General features: G+C 35.0%; 2 protein-coding genes across 2 annotated transcripts; both read left to right on the forward strand.

The window, feature by feature from the left end:
* Positions 1-8587: 8587 nt before the first annotated feature.
* On the forward strand, positions 8588-14519 carry LOC121984836 (GATA transcription factor 27-like). The gene is made up of 8 exons (XM_042537981.1): positions 8588-9138; positions 10813-11172; positions 11697-12123; positions 12234-12306; positions 12620-12723; positions 12783-12969; positions 13048-13165; positions 13928-14519. The coding sequence occupies exons 1-8, from the start codon at positions 9099-9101 to the stop codon at positions 14305-14307; spliced, it is 1689 nt and encodes a 562-aa protein (XP_042393915.1). The 5' UTR covers positions 8588-9098; the 3' UTR covers positions 14308-14519.
* Positions 14520-14890: 371 nt separating this feature from the next.
* LOC121987588 (PRA1 family protein D-like) lies at positions 14891-15792 on the forward strand. The gene has a single exon (XM_042541336.1). The coding sequence runs from the start codon at positions 14940-14942 to the stop codon at positions 15528-15530; it is 591 nt and encodes a 196-aa protein (XP_042397270.1). The 5' UTR covers positions 14891-14939; the 3' UTR covers positions 15531-15792.
* The last annotated feature ends 853 nt before the right edge of the window (positions 15793-16645 follow it).

The raw sequence follows: 16645 nt of genomic DNA on the forward strand, positions 1-16645 counted from the left end.
TTATTCCGCTGTGTCTCTGGTCCTCCAAAAGCACCACACCTCGCAAAGATACGATCCATGATAAATATAGAATTTTACATATATCGATCCTATATTCCATAAAGGAATGTACATGTATTTTAGATCAAACAAAAATAAAATTCTAAAAATAATATAGCTCCTGCTGTATTTGATACATATAATCATGCACACAAAATAATGCCCTTGACATATCCAAGGGTCCAATCACACACAATATCTAAATGTCATAATAGTTGGAGCCTGCAACCACAAAGTTAGCACATCCTACTATTATCCTACCTAAATTATGTATGACATGTGCATAATTAATTTGAAAATCAAAACACATAGAGGCAAACCCTAGCTTTGATACCAATTGTTGGTTAGTCCTAGGAAAATCATACCGATTCCACTGTACAAAAATTTTGTACAAGTGTCGAACCTTTCTTTAAATAATCTATTGTGTTCTTTAGAAGTTAGATTAGGAATCGCAGACGGAACTTAACATCATTGATTCCAAATTTAACTTATCTGTTCTTAATGGTTTAGATTTTAATTGCAAGCGGAACTTAACACTATTGATTTAAATCCACGTACGTTATAAATTTAATTAAATATTAATTTCCAAAATTGGCTTCCAGGTTAAACATGGCGAGGCACAAGGCCTTCTTGGATATGGGAGCAACCATCACTTCCTAAACAAAGCCTTTTAAGGAAAGCTAATATTCAATTTCCTTATATAACTCTAGGTTTAACCAAAAAGAACAATCGAATCACAAATTCAAAAAATAAAGAAAACACAAACACGAATTACTAATTCGAAAAACTAGATCTAATGCCTCTTGTGTTTGGAATTCATACAAAGAAAAATAACTAGCATGATGCGGAAAATAATTGCTAATTATACCTTTTCTTTGCAAGCTAATGACCTCGAGATCTTCTGCTGTATTCCTCGCCTCGCCTTGGACGTCGTGTGGGCGACGATCCTCCAAGATGAACACCACCCAAAGCTTTCTTCTCCTTCTTCTAATATTCGGCCACCACCAACAAATAACAAAAGAGAGCAAAGGGAAAGGGAGAAGGAAGTGGGTCAGCCACACCAAGAGGATCACCAAGCAAGAGAATAAGAATTGTGTTCCATGAGGCCTCCTCACCCCTTCTTTTATATTACTTGCCCAAGGCAAATAAGGGAAGAATTTTTACAAAAATTAAAATCTTCCTCTTGTTTTTCCTTTTCCCTTTTTATTTTCCTTTTCTTTCCTCTTGATTGAATCAATCACCAAATCATTAGATGATGATTTTATTTTAATTTTTATTTGGTCGGCCACCTTGCTTGGGCACCAAGCAAGGGTGGCTGGCCCCCTTAAAGAGGAAAAAATATTTTTTTATAAAATTTTATAAAAGAAGAAAACCTCTTATAAAATTTTACAAGTTCTCTTTCTAAAAGTGGATGTTAAAAAAGGAAAGTTTTAAAAATTAAAACCATGTTTTAAAATTTAAAACTTCTCTTCAAAAATTTTCTTTTTAACATGAATATAAAATTTTAATTTTAAAACTTCTCTTCCTTTTTTTCTAAAACCATGAGGATGGTTAAAAAAGGAAAGTTTTAAAACTTTTAAAAATCTCTAATAAATCATGTGGCCTAATTCAAATAAGGAAAGTTTTTAAAATTAAAATCTCTCTTTTAAAACTTATAGTTTTCTTCAAAGAGAAGATTTTAAAAATTCAAAACACCCCTCCTATTTGAATTAATCATGGTCGGCCCCTACTTGCTTGGTCACCAAGCAATAGGGTCGGCCCCCATAGAGGAGGATGTGGTCGGCCCTTGCTTGGTCACCAAGCATTGGACCGGCCCCCTTCTTGGACACTAAGATGAGCTTATATTGAGTGGTTTATAAGACACCAATGAGGCTATGACAGGGACCTAGAGGAGAAATTGGTTTTGGCCTTCCGATGAGCTTGAGTATCTCGTGTTCGCCCCAAATACACAACTCAAGTTCATCAACAATAACTCATTCCACTAGAGAGTTATTGTTGCACTACCACACCAATCCCAATTATATTTATGGGCTCCTTCTTACCATGAGTGTGTTACTCTCCCTGTGTTTAAGATAACGAATGCCCACTAATTAAGTAAGTTACCGACAACTCACTTAATGAATATCTAAGTCCAAGAGTAGTACCACTCAACTTCATTGTCATGTCGGACTAAGTCCACCTGCAGGGTTTAACATGACAATCCTTATGAGCTCCTCTTGGGGGCATTCTCAATCTAGATAAATAGGACACAGTTTCCTTCTATAATCAACAAAACACACTATAAGTAATATCATTTTCCAACTTATCGGGCCTATTGATTTATCGAGCTAAATCTCACCCTTTGATAAGTTAAAGAAATAAATACTAAATATATGCGCTTGTTATTATATTAGGATTAAGAGCACACACTTCCATAATAACTAGGGTATAGTTCTTTTATTAAGTCAATATAAAAAGAACTTACCTAAAATGGTCCTACTAAATACACTTAGAGTGTACTAGTATAATTTATTAGTCAAGATAAACTAATACCTAATTACACTACAACTATACCAATGGTTTGTTCCTTTCCATCTTAGTCGTGAGCAACTGTTTATAATTTATAAAGAGCTGATGACATGATCTTCTGTGTGTGACACCACACACCATGTTATCTACTTTATAAATTAATTGAACAACTATATTTAAAAAATAAATATAGACATTTGACCAATGTGATTCTTTTATTTCAAAATAAATATTTACAAAAGCTAGACTTTTAGTATACACTCCAACAGTTTCATACCTCTCTACTCTTGCACTCTCTTGGAAGAGCTCACACAAATGTTGATTAATCTCCCTAGCACTCATGTTCTCATGCTGTCTCTGCAACTCGCGAGACATAGAAGATAGCATGATGCATTGCACATCCAGTGTATCTTCCATATACTGAGAATAATATGACTGATCTTCATTTGAAGTATTGGGTGTAGACTCTTTCGGTAGTTCTTCTTCGAGCACGTAAATTTTCTCTCGTGTTTTAAGACGATTTTCAATTTCCTATACCAATCCAGGTAGTTGGAACCGAGGAGGATATTCTCTTTCTCGAGAATGTTTCACAGTGATAAGGTACTTGTGTTTGCCATCTAAAATTTAAAACAGAGTTTTAGTATTTGTGGAATATATTTAATAAAGGTCTTTTATAACTCCTATTATTTTATTCAAGTCCAACATCCCTCACTGTTAGAATCAAAAATTGGTTGGTAACAATTTCTAATAGGACTGAAACCCTGAATCATATAGAATGCACACAGCTGAGCTGTACTTACATGCTGCATTCATCAAGTAAGCCTTAACTTGTCAATCACAAATCTATATGATTTTCGGTATATTCTTGTTGAGCCTTATATTCTCAACACTTGTCCCTCAAATTAATTAACCTTAACTGATCTAAACAAATCAACGAATTTGAATTAAGTCGACCCACTAATAATTATGATAAATTATAGATGTTTTAATACAAGCCCATAGCTGAGCTGTATCGACTTATGTAGAAACTCTAACTATCATCATAGTTATTAGTGGAGGGTATTCAACAAATCTTAACTTTAATATATTTAAGGGATTTTATAATTATTAAAATATCTCACCATAATTAACTTCTTGTGCATTTGCACAATCTCATTACAAGATTTATCTCCATTAATCCTTATAGTCTTTTAAGACAAATAGGGACTTGGAGATTTTAACATGTTAATATACTTATACCATAAGGAATTTATATCTAAATTACAACATGTATTACTTTATAGGTTTTTAGACAAAATTCATTTCTATCATGAAATGTTAAGGCATATAACTTGAAATAAAGAAATTAAGATTTCTTTGAAATCTCTCAAAACACTGATTCCTCAAATAAATTTTGAAAAATTGACTTCGTACTATATGATATAACCATAAATTGGCTCTGATACTACTATTGGGTTCAGAGTATAGCGAAAGACATATACTAAATCATGGATCTCTTCGTAGTACATATAGTTTTACAAAAATAACATAAAAACATATCTTGAATCCTCGATAGACTTGAATGATATCACAGACAGATAAAAGCCCCACGTGTGACTCCTCTAGCGGTATTCATGCGCACTAGATCGCGAACTTGACACGATCTGTTAGGTGCTATACTCTTGGATTGACAAAACCTTGGAAGCACTATCGATTTCTTCCGATGGAAGAAAGCGAAGAAGAAGTTGACGAGAGAGAAATGGAGAGAAGGAATTCGCCACTTGAATCTTTTCGAGGATGACTACTTATAGCCTCCAAGGAATACAAATAGTTAAGGTCTCAATTAATTCATCATTTATAATCTTTATTAATTAGGAAGATGAAGAGTTACAACCTCCTTAAATTCTTCATTTATAACATTCATTATGATAACTCTTCAAATTCTCCATTAATCATTATTATAATGACTATTCGAATTCTCTATTAATCATCATGATTATGGCTACTCGAATTCTCTTTTCTTTGTATCAAATAAATCCATATTTGATCTTGATCTCGACTAGCTTCCGATATTTCAGAATTAATTAATAATCTAATTAATTCTTATTCTGAAATAATCAATTGATTAATTTTAGTATCCACTAAAATAATTAATAATGTTCATGTTTACGTCTATGTGTGCGACCCTCTAGGTTTTATACACGGAGACAATGTAAATCCATACATAGACTAAGGTAATCGTCTAGCAATAATTTTTAGCTACCCAACGTGATAAAATTAATATCAGTATAAACTATAAACCACCATGAACCAATTACTGTGTAATTCAATCTCTTCATCTAAGTCTACATCCTAATTAATTCGGTACATTATGTATCATTACCAAATTAATTGTTTTACTTGATTTCCAAGATATAATAGACTCCTCTTGAATGATAAATCATTCCTCCCATGGCCATAGATTTCGAGTCACTAATATCTCTATCAAGCGGCCAGGATGTCAACTTTTAATTCAAGAGAGTGATGAATCTCTATTGACTCAACACTATTCTCTCTACACTTTTCCATATATTGAATTACCGTATTAATCACAATCTGATTAAAAAATGCTTTTAAATGCGTCAAAGCACATAACTCTATGCATAGAATAAATGAAGGTCTCAAGTCAAAAGATCTATTACACTCGTTCATAAGAGGAATGACCAATGATATTTAATATGTGGTTTTCTCTTAAGCGAGTCGTGTCTAGTGTGCCTCTAAACTCAAGGTATCCTTAAGTACAACTTGGATATTCATCCCTTGGTCTATCTTGACCTAGTCATACTCAGTGTTGATTTAGATATCCATATCTCCTCTAGATATCTATTCGATCAATGACTTTTTTCAGATTAATATACTCATTAATCTATGGGACTTTATCATTAATCATATACGTACAAAAAAGTAAATAATTAATGATAAATACTTATATTTATAAAATAATTATCCATAAAATATATGAGTATTTTGACACATAAGTCTACACACTAACAGAAGAAAAAAAAATTAGATGAGTTGATTATTAGTGACGGTATGTAAATGCAATAATATTCATAAATTATCCCGCCCTTAGTCACATTCACCATCGGAAATAAATTGAATATGTGATTTATTTTTCTTTATATAATTTAGAAATAATTATACGTGTAGAATAAATTGAATCATTTTTTTCTATAATAATATTTATAAATTGACCTTAACAAGTTGACATAGTTGATCTTTATATGGGTAGTTACTTTAATAAGTTATAGGTCAATTTTCAATTGGTATAAAATTTATCGTTGGGTGTCTAATCTCTACCATGTAAAAGACCACTGCAGTATCCATAGGGATAGAGCCAGGAATTTTATATCAAGAGCGCAAAAGATATGTATTTATGGAGGAGACGGCTGTATCATTACCTCTCTTTTATCTCTTATTCTTATACCCTATATACCTCTTATGCTAAAAAAAAAAAAATTGAGGGGGGCAACAACCCCTATCACCCCCGGCTCCATCCCTAGTAGTAGGATAAATATCGCTCGTGATTGACCTCCTTTCAAATAGTATAAGGTTTTTCTGGAGGGGTCTCTAAGGTGACGACAATTATAACATCCATAAATTGCTTCGTGGATATAGTTGGAGTAAAAAATGAAATCGTCACTTTAGTAACTCCTTTAAGTTGGTCTCATACTCTCCGAAAGGGTAAATCTCCATGGATATAGTTGAGTTGATAATTGAATGATAGATGATTAATTATATAATAGAAAAGATCGAATTCCCAGGGGAATAATCTCTTAGGAAATAAAATTCCTTCCAATTAAAAATGTTATTTGATTATTATAATTTACTTTATCGCACTTTAAAAATAAAAAAAATAGAATTTAAATTTAGATAAAAAATTGAAAATTAGTTTTGAATATGTATAAACTATATTTTAAATTTATTTGATATATAAAATGAAAGATAGTCTATTTTTACAAGCACAACTCATGTAATAATGCAATTTAGATTTTTAATTATGGTAGTAGAAGATGGAATTTGACATTCTAGCGGTTTCATATGACTCTACAAATATATGTAAAAAATTATAGTTGATCAATATGAGAAGTCCTTTTTTTCCCTTAACTTTATCAAGATTCTAATCCTTTCTTTACAGTGGCTACTGCTTTGATTCCCAATTAGATATTATTGAAGGAAGAAGAGGACATGAATATTCATGAACACTCTTCCAACATATCACATGATTTTTCTTCTTCTAAGCATGGGCACTGAGTAGGAGATTGCATATGCATTCATTTTCATAACTTAAATTTGTAAGTCAAACAAACTATAAAGGTTATTTTAACAATAAGAGCAAAATGATATCGTTCATTCTAAAGTTAAATATCATCGATTTCAGATAAATTATAAGAGATATTTTATTTTAATGCACCCATCCTAAAATTAAGTATTATTGATTTCAGATAAATTATAAGAGATATTTTATTTTATACCGCAATCCTTTATATAAAGAGTTCAGACAACTAATAAAATATTTTATATCGTTAGAAATTAATCTTAAAATTTATTAGAATAAATATCCATGTAAATACTAAACCACAAAGACTATTTTAACTATGATACTTATAAACAAAATATTTAAAAAATATTGTATTTTAAAATTATAGAAAAGTGTAATTATATACTCAATTGAACCTTTAGAATACATAATGTCCATATTGATTGAAAAACATAAACTAATTGATTTATGTGGCCCACTTAAATCTTCCACCTTTCTCAACATGCTCAATTTGTTTAAACCATTATATTTATTCAAATAGACTAATTTACTTAGACTATTTTATTTTAAAAAAAAAATAATAGTGTTCGATTGAAAATTCAGAATTATCATCTTAAAAAAATAAAAGGAAAAAAAATTATAATTACCAATTGTTTGCCCAATTTTTAAGATATATGACACAAGACTTACTCATCATCTTCAAATCAGATTCAATCAATTCTAAGATTTTATTTATTTATTTATTGTCATTTAATGAATTAAGCTCCCCTTATTCAAACTCAACACATCAATTCTTGTATATATCATCCAAAATTTCTTTAATTTCTATCCAAATAGAAAAGTCCAAAAATTGAAATAAATGTTGTCCACTCTCGACCTTCAACAAGAGTAAACAATATATGCACCTCCTTTCCTCTCTTTCTCTCTCTTCTTTTCTCCTTCCAAGCATGACTAATGTTATCATGATGACACCAAATGTAAATTGAAATTTTCTAAACAACTTTAGGACCACATACTTTCTTCATCCTCCAAAATTTTAAATTTATATTCTAGCCCTTACCTTACTTGTCCATTTAGTTACTTGCCAATTAATGAATATAGTTTACTTGTACACACCTAGTGAGCCTTCTAGATGTAAAGGAATACCACTTGTCCATCCTTTTAAAAATTCCAAACTAAATACTTGCCCACGCATCCCTAAATTTTTTTAATATTTCATCCATGCCACTAAAACTTCCTAACAAGCCTAAGTTAGTCATTTCAAGTTCATGGAGCTAAGCCTAAAAGTTTATCAGTACCAACTAAAGTGTATCTAATGGTCAACTAATATGTATTTATCTTTCAACATGTCATTTTTATAATTAAACACCTCCTCTAGTCCTCACGAGTTGATATTTATACAAGTAATTGTTCTAGTAAATTTTAAGATAAATTCTCAATTGATACAAAATACTTTGTTGGTGTTTGATTTTCCTTATGTAAAGGATCGTTATATAAAAAAATAGATCTATTATCTTAATAATCCCTAATCCTATAGATATGAAAAAAGATAAATATAAATATAATGATTATATATCGTCAATTTTAGGATGACTATAGACCTCTGTATAATCTTAATCATGATGAATGATAAATAACTATATAAAAGGTTTTAAAAAAAAAGTTTATGAATTTTGAATGATATATTTACAATATATCAAAATTAATATTTTAAAATCCTTTGAAGACCCAAAAGCATAGGGAGGAGGTTGTCATAGTAGACAAATTAATAAACAAAGAGAAGAAGGAAGCGAAACAAAGAGAAGGAAAGGCTCCTCTCACCTATTCATCTCCTCTCCTTTTCTCCTACCATTTAATTTTGATTACCCAGTGGAGTCTTCCCTTCCATTGGATTTGCCCACTCTCGCCATCCAACCCTGCAAAATTCCTCCTTTTTGCCTCTCCATTCCTCCACTCGCTCTCTCTCCAGTCTCCACCTCTTTCCTCTTGCTTTCCTCCTTTCGTCTCCCTCTTCCCGTGGTCTGCTTGGACTCGAAACGAGAATTCTACAGTTTTTTGTTGAAAAGAGGGCTGTTCTTGCTACTTTGTTTTGTGCCCTTTGGGACTGTTCGAACATAGCAAAGATAAAAAAAAAAAAAAAAATTCTTCCATTTTATCGCAATTTTGCACATAAAAAAAAAATTAGATCTTTAATTTTTTTTTTGCGACTTGTTTGTTTTACGTTGATTTCTATTGGGATTATTAGAAGGGGAAGAGGGAAGGATTGGTACAAATGGTAAAGGAAGGACCTTGCCGTCATTGTGGAGTTACAAGTGAGTTCCTTTGCACGTTTGTGAGCGATCCTGGATCTTGGACTTGCTTCCCTGATTTAGTTCTTCCATTATTTTGTTAATTTTATATTGATTTGCTTTCTTAAAATTAACAGATAATTTGATGCGCTGTAATGGAAATATGCTTTCTGTATTATTTTCATAGTGTTCTCATCAGTTCCCCCAAATAGCTGCTTACTTGCCTTCAGATTTCATTGCTGAAACATTCTGAATGCATTGTGGAATTAAACGTTGTGCTGGAATTGCTGGGTTAATGTTTGTTTCTTGTCTTCTGTTGCTCAGTTTGCATATCTTCTATGTCTGTGCTTTTCTTAGTTGGTGGGAATCATCCTGGACAATTAATCAAGTCTAATTGAATTGTGTTCTTCATTCCCTTAGGTTCAGCTCCTAAAAATGTTTTGAAATCCCCAAGCGACTTAAATTGTTGTGAGTAGCCTGTCGGAAGCATTATAACCTCTCAGCAATGAATCAAGAGGCGAGAGAAATTCCTGTGGTATACAATTGTATCAGATAGAAGATTTTCATTGCCTTATCCCTGGTCCATAGTCAGGAAAAAGAGAAGACAGCCATTGCTTGGAGATTGACTGATAATTTTTGCTTACAACTCCATAATTCGCACTTTATATTCAGTTACATGACACTGAATTCATTCTTCAGCAGCAAAATAGGAACTGGAGCTTTCTAAAATGCATTTTGTTCTACATTGCAAATTCTGGTGTATCCCAAAATGCGATTTGCAGTATGATTTTGTCTCTAACTCTAAACTTTGAGATATTGTATTAGTGACAAGGAAACTTGTCAGTACTTCCTATGAAGAGTTTCTTTTTGACTAGGTAATGGAAAAGTCCTTACAAGGAGCTGAAGTCTTTATTGGATTACACTGTTGTGTCCTAATCCACATTCATCTTCAAACTGTTTTTTGATGTGATATCCTCTAGCAACATGTCTGTACCTTGAAGCTCATCTACTTGGGGATTTCTGCTCTTCTGTCACTGAGAATATTTAGTAATGATAATGCTCTATCCTATTGTGATCACTTCTTGTGATTCTTGCATACAAGCAAGCACTTGTTTCAAGTAGAAAATGATACCCATGATCTATTTCACTTTGACCTTGTTGACTTGTTCATCTAGAACTTTGAAATTATGAACCTCCTTTATTAATGTCCATGCATACATAGACAGCCTTATTCAGAACTTCAAGTTCTTCTATGACAATTCTGCAGTAGGCCTTTGATAGGAATGCCATCCATGGTGAGGAAAGAGTTATATAAAGGGTTTATCATGTAATATCATCATTTAATTTAAATCATGGAACTAATAGGCAATAATACTACATCCTGCTGCTTGCAGAAATGTTTAAATTTTCAGAGTACACTATGCTTTATAGTTCTTAGTTCCTTGTAAAGCTACTCCACAACTTATGTACTTTTTTGTTGAAAATCATTGTTTTTTCATTGTTAGCATAATCCCATAATGTTGATTTCAACTCCTATGATTGTTACTTATGTCTTCTTTGTTTCTTGTGTCTGAGTTAGAGGCAGGATATTGGTCTTAGTTAGTTATGAATTATGATCTAGGTTTGTGCTAGTAATCACTTTCATTATATAAACGAGTATAATTATGCTTTTCATTACTGAACCTTAATGCGAAATAGGTACCCCTCTTTGGCGAAACGGACCACCTGAAAAGCCAATTTTATGCAATGCATGCGGTTCCAGGTGGAGAACCAAGGGTTCATTGACAAACTATGTGCCATTGCATGCTCGAGAAGCGTTCAATGTAAGTGAAGTAAAAGCCCCCTCCAAAATAACTGTATTCTTCAAAGAGAAGAAGCTGCAAAAGAAAAAGGAAAGCAATTATATTTTGGAAGGAGATCGCGAAGTGCAGTATCCTGACCAGTATTGTCACAAGTTTGCCGAGGGAGATACAAGCAATCGATCTAGTTCTGGGTCAGCCATTTCGGGTTCTGATAGTTGTGTAAATTTTGGCATAAATGATGCAAGTGAAATTACAGGTAATCATCCTTTTTGTTTTCTTCTTAAATCGAAGGTGTTAGGTTATGATATTCACTTCAGAGGGCATGAGTAGAGAATCTAAGTCCTTTTCTAACTACTTAAGCATTTGGGCGAATGATAGTTCGACATGGTAGTAGAGCATGGGCTCAAAAACTTCTATTGGCAAGATATTGAAGTTCCTTGTAATCCTATTAATGATTCTACTCTTTGCTATATAGTTTTTTCTGCTTAGTTCTATTAATGATTATGATCTTACTTTCAAGTTTGGAACATTTAACCGCTCAATGATGAATACTAGGTTTCTTAGCCTTGATGATTTGTCTCCTATTCTTTCTAGTAGTGTTTTGTGAGGTATATGTAAACACCAAAATCTCCTAATCTCATTATAAATTCTGAGACACTTGCACTTCAATTAGTTTTGACAGTCAGCATCCAATATTCGGAAAACTGGAACTTCTTACTTATTCTAAGCTTTGACTATAATTTACAAATTGTTCTTCAATTCCCTTGATCCATTTTTCAGGTTCAGTGCAGTCAAATATATGGGACTCACTAATGCCTTCTAAGAAGAGGACATTTTTGCCTCGCCCAAAGTCTTCTTCCATCGAAAAACTTACGAAGGACCTACATTCCATATTGCATGAAGAACAAGCCTCAAACATGTCCAGAACCACAGAAGAAGACAATTTGCTTTATGAAAGTGGAACTCCATTTGATTCTTCTGAGATTGGCTATGGAGGCATACTCATTAAACATCCATATGCAAAATCTGTCGAGGAAGAATCAGAAGCTAGCTCATTTTCAGTAGATAAACTTAAAACTATAAAAGAAGGTTATTCAAGCTCAACATCATTTCCTGTAAATAGTAAGGACAAAGGAGCCAGTTGTACTAGATCAGGGATGGACACAATGAAGTCAACCTCACAAGTATCCCGAGATACCGACAACAGGTACTATCTTAAGGCTTCACTTATTGACATTGAAAGAGTACTCCAGGAACATGCTAATAGCTTTAAAATTAGGTTGACATGGAATTTGAACTTCCATCTGTCCTTCGCAGGGACACAATTTCTCATGAACAAATAATCATGTTACAAGATAGAGAATCTCCCTTGGGTTATGCAGATTTAAGTGTAAGAATCTTGTTTTCTATGTCGACAGAATGTAGTTTTATATGCCAGCTAGTGTTATATAATCATCTATAATGTGCCATATGTATGTGACTGGTAAGAATATAAAAGAACAGAAATGGTCTCTTTCCTATCGGCTTAAGTTTTGGGGACCAGTGACTTTAATCAACATTAATATGGTAGAATATATAGCAAGCGCAGTAAAGGTTTTCGTGTTTGAATCTCAACAATGTCACTAAGCATTTCGATAAGTGGTCTTTCATTCAAATTTAAGGTAAAATAACTGAGATTTTTATTGCTCATTCTTGTTTCATAGGCTATTTTTAACTTCGAGGGTTTCACTAAATATCTGACATACGAGGAACAACATAGATTGATGAAATATCTACCATGTATCGACACTACTAAACCTCCTGAAAGGTTAGTTACATTTCTATAGTTTTACTTTCTAGTTCTTGTGCTAATTGTTAATTTGGCAGCCTCAAAACAATGTTCTCAAGTTCCCAATTTTTGGAGACATTTTCTCACTTCCAGCTTCTGCTTCGGGAAGGAGTTTTCGATCTCTCATTGCCCAAAACAAATGTTGAAGAGTGCAAAACTTTAAGGAGGCTGGTATTACGAAACTGCAGAAGGTTTGAATGGTTACGACTCTACCAAAAATTGAAGGTAAAAGAACTTATATACGCAAAGCATGTATATGGCATGTGTTATGTTCTGACTGATATCTTGCCTCAATTCTTGTAGGATGCATCCTCTAAGATCAGAGAAGGAGATGGAACACTGACCAAACTTACATTTCCTCGAGTTTCCAATTTCGCATCCCTGAAACGGCAGAGGGACAAGCAAAATCTTAACTCTTCAGGTTTGTTTCTTTGATTGATCAGCTGTATGAATGTGCCCATTCTTCCATAGTGTTCATCAGGAAGCCTGTGCTACTTTGATCTATCTCGTATATGATTACCCCCTAAATGAGCATCAAAATATATGGATTCAATGGTTTTCTCTATCACAAATAGACATAGAAAGTGAAAAGTTCTCAGAAGAAACATGCACGTTAATGTTGATTTCCCTATGCCATATTGGGACATCGGGGACCAATGGTAGTAGAGTAGTAATTAATCAAGGCAAACCAGGTCATGCTAATTACTAAAGCTTAAACCGTCGGGACCAATTAGATGCCGCCTTTATGTTGAAGCATCTCTGACATTGTAGGATCTTGCAAAAGAAAAAGATTTGGTCATAGTCCAAATTGAACATTATGATGATGTTTCTCTTTTTTCGGTTGTTAGGACCACATCGAATACTTCATAATATAACCTATGAGTTGAAGATGTATTCACTGTACAGGATGTAAATTGTGTCAAATATAACTTGTTGTTTAAATAAAGTTACAATCTCGAGATGTTTTCCTTTTTCGCTGATAAATAATTCTTAACCTCTAGCTACTTCGAACTGAATTAGGCTAGACAGTCAATGAAGAGTTATGATTCATGTAGCTGGCTCCAAATAATTGAAAAAACATGGGTTGATATTGATGATGAAGATCTAGCTGTGCACTTTCGATGAATAGTTATTATTTGAAATTTTGTCTCCTGATACAATCAGTGTATTCTGTTAATTTCAGATATCAAAAATCTTGTGAAAAGTGCTAAAAGGGCATGCAAGCCTGAGCTGATGAATCATCATCCTTCAGTATCTGCAAATCAGCTGGAATCTAGCGCAGTTTCAAAAGTAACCGACGATGTGAATGAGTTTCTCGACCATGAGGATTGTTGCTTCAGTCCGAGAAGCTTTTTTACTTCTCTTCCGGATAGTAACTACACGATGTTCATAGCCGATAGCACTGAAGATGACTTGCTTCTCGATGTGCCCCCCGGCATATCATTTCCTGAAGCACAACTCTTGTGCCATCCTCAGGAACAGAAGGCGAGCCTAAATGGTTTGTCTAGAGACATTGGAGTTGAAGATCGCGATCGGCCATCTTCGAGTTTCAGTAATAGATAATCATTAAGGGACTGATAACAGAAAGGACTGTAGCCAAGTAGTTGAGAGATCGATCGATCTACTTATTTCAAGTATGCTACAACACTGACGACATTATATTGAAATTATGGACTGGCTTGGGCTGGTTTTTGCTCTTGTATTATTAACCATGACAAAATAGTTTGTCAAACAATTGAAAAATAATATATAATTGATGCAACATTATGATTTACTAAATTTGTCGTAAGGGATTATTTGCAGTTTATCGTATTGAAGTTTTGCCGTGTAATTTGAAGTGCATACCAATACGAGAAATAATGGCTGGAATTGGAGATGTACGATGTCAATGGTCAACGTGGAATCTAAGAAGGAAATTTGACCCGACGACTTTGACAATCCTGCGCGTGATTTCGTGTATTAGAACTGTGATGGATAAAATTTGTAGTATATTCTTATTTTTTAAAATGAAAGGGTGTTTTTGATAGACGAATAATCAATAGTGCCGGACCAACTCCCGTTACGAACTCCAGTTGGGCAACTCCCACGTTTCGGATATTTATAACGGGACTACAAAACAGTAGGCGTTATATTATTCGTACCCGAACCCCCAGGCCCCTCCTCGGTTCGCCTTTCCTTCCCAAAACCGGCGCGCGATGGCGAGCTACGGCGGCCTTCTCCGGCGCTTCCCCTCCGTGGTCCAGCGCGGCAGAGAAGGCGTCCGATATGCACGCAAGGCCCTGGTTCGCTTCGCCCGTCCCCAGTCCTTCGCCGTGCCGGCCTACGACGAAGCCGCTGCCGTCCGCGCCGTCCGAAACCTCCGCTCCTTCCGCTTCCATTACGCCTTCCTCCTATGGTTCCTCCTCCTCGCCTCCCTTTTCCCCCGTCGCCGCCACACCATGCTCTTCCTCATGGCCGCCTCCAAACTAGCTCTCTTCTTCGGCGCATTCCTCAAGGTCTTCCCCAATTCCACTCTCCTCCGACGCATCGTCGAACGAAGAGTCATGGGCGCGCTTGTGGCCTTCGTGATCGGCGCCGAGATCGTGGCGACGGGAGCTGTGCTGCAGTTTTTGGTGGCGATGGCCGTCGGCGTGCCCTTGGTGCTGCTCCACGCGGTGTTCCGAGCGCGGGACGACTTGGCGACTGACGTCGTCGAGACAGCGGCGGTTGCGAACGGTGGAGAATTTCGGCAGATGGCGGAGAAGGAGAAAAAGGAAGATCTCGAATTGGGTTCCCAGCGACCGTAGCCATAATTATAGTCTTTATAAGCAAAATTGAGGGTGTGAGACTGGAGAGGAAACAGCAATTAGTGAATGTTCGATCTTCGAAAACTAAGCATTTCTTTAGTTTTATAAGCAAAGTTGAAGCTATGTTAGAATTTATGCTTATATTTCTCTGGTTTAGTCTAAGAATTAAAAAGCAATACTTTGTTCTGATTTCCTCAGGATCTGTAATAGGACTAACCGATTTGTTTTTCTCCAAGTCTGTCGAGTTAGTTGCTTTATTTTTCGAGCTTTGGACGTTGAGAATTCTTGCCTTCGACAAGACTATAGAATATTTCTGCCCTGAAGCTTTTGTCTAGAGGAGGTTCCAGCTTTTGTTTTGATTTTGCTAATACATTTCTTTGATTCTTAAGAATTCTCAAGTAATTAGTTGATCCTCAATTGACCGTGTGAAGACGGTTGGCTGGGGGTGTTGCTCCTCGATTGACCGTGTGAAGATTTCGTTCCGTTCTACAACACAAAGAACGTCAGTGTTGGACCAGGGAAAAAGTTCCTTGGTCATCCGACGCTTAAATCAGTCACCGAAATAGTAGAAAAGACGGCAAGGAACTGTAGCAACAACAGGAGCTCTAGCAAAAATAACGCATATCTCCGTCGGTGCATAGACCTCCTTTATATAGTGCTCTGGTAGCAAACGTACACCTTCTCAAGGCGTATACACGTTTTCCCAATTGTCATATGAAAAGATATGTCAAGAAAGTGTCTCTGACACCATTCCTTAACATGACGTATAAATCCTTGATATAACAATAGAAGATTTCGTCGTACGATTTGCCTGTTGTCCATGTCCTGTTGTCAGCGACACTAACTCCCAGAAGGATATGATGAGTTGTCCCACTGTTGGGCTAGGCGGGGGAGCCGTTCGGCCAGGATTCCCCGCCCGATTACTCAAGGTTGTTCTTCTTCAGGGTCGCTCGGCTCAATTGGGCATTCCTCGCCTGGTCGAACAGGCGATCCAGTCGGACTAGCCTTCATTTAATCATAGTTGTGAGCATCTGATGTCCTCTATATAGTCGTCCCGGCTGGATGAGCGATCTGCTCAGATGAGCCTCCGTGTCGATCGGGATCCTTTATGCTCG

This window comes from Zingiber officinale, chromosome 5B, assembly GCF_018446385.1.
Source record: "Zingiber officinale cultivar Zhangliang chromosome 5B, Zo_v1.1, whole genome shotgun sequence".
NCBI lineage: Eukaryota > Viridiplantae > Streptophyta > Magnoliopsida > Zingiberales > Zingiberaceae > Zingiber > Zingiber officinale.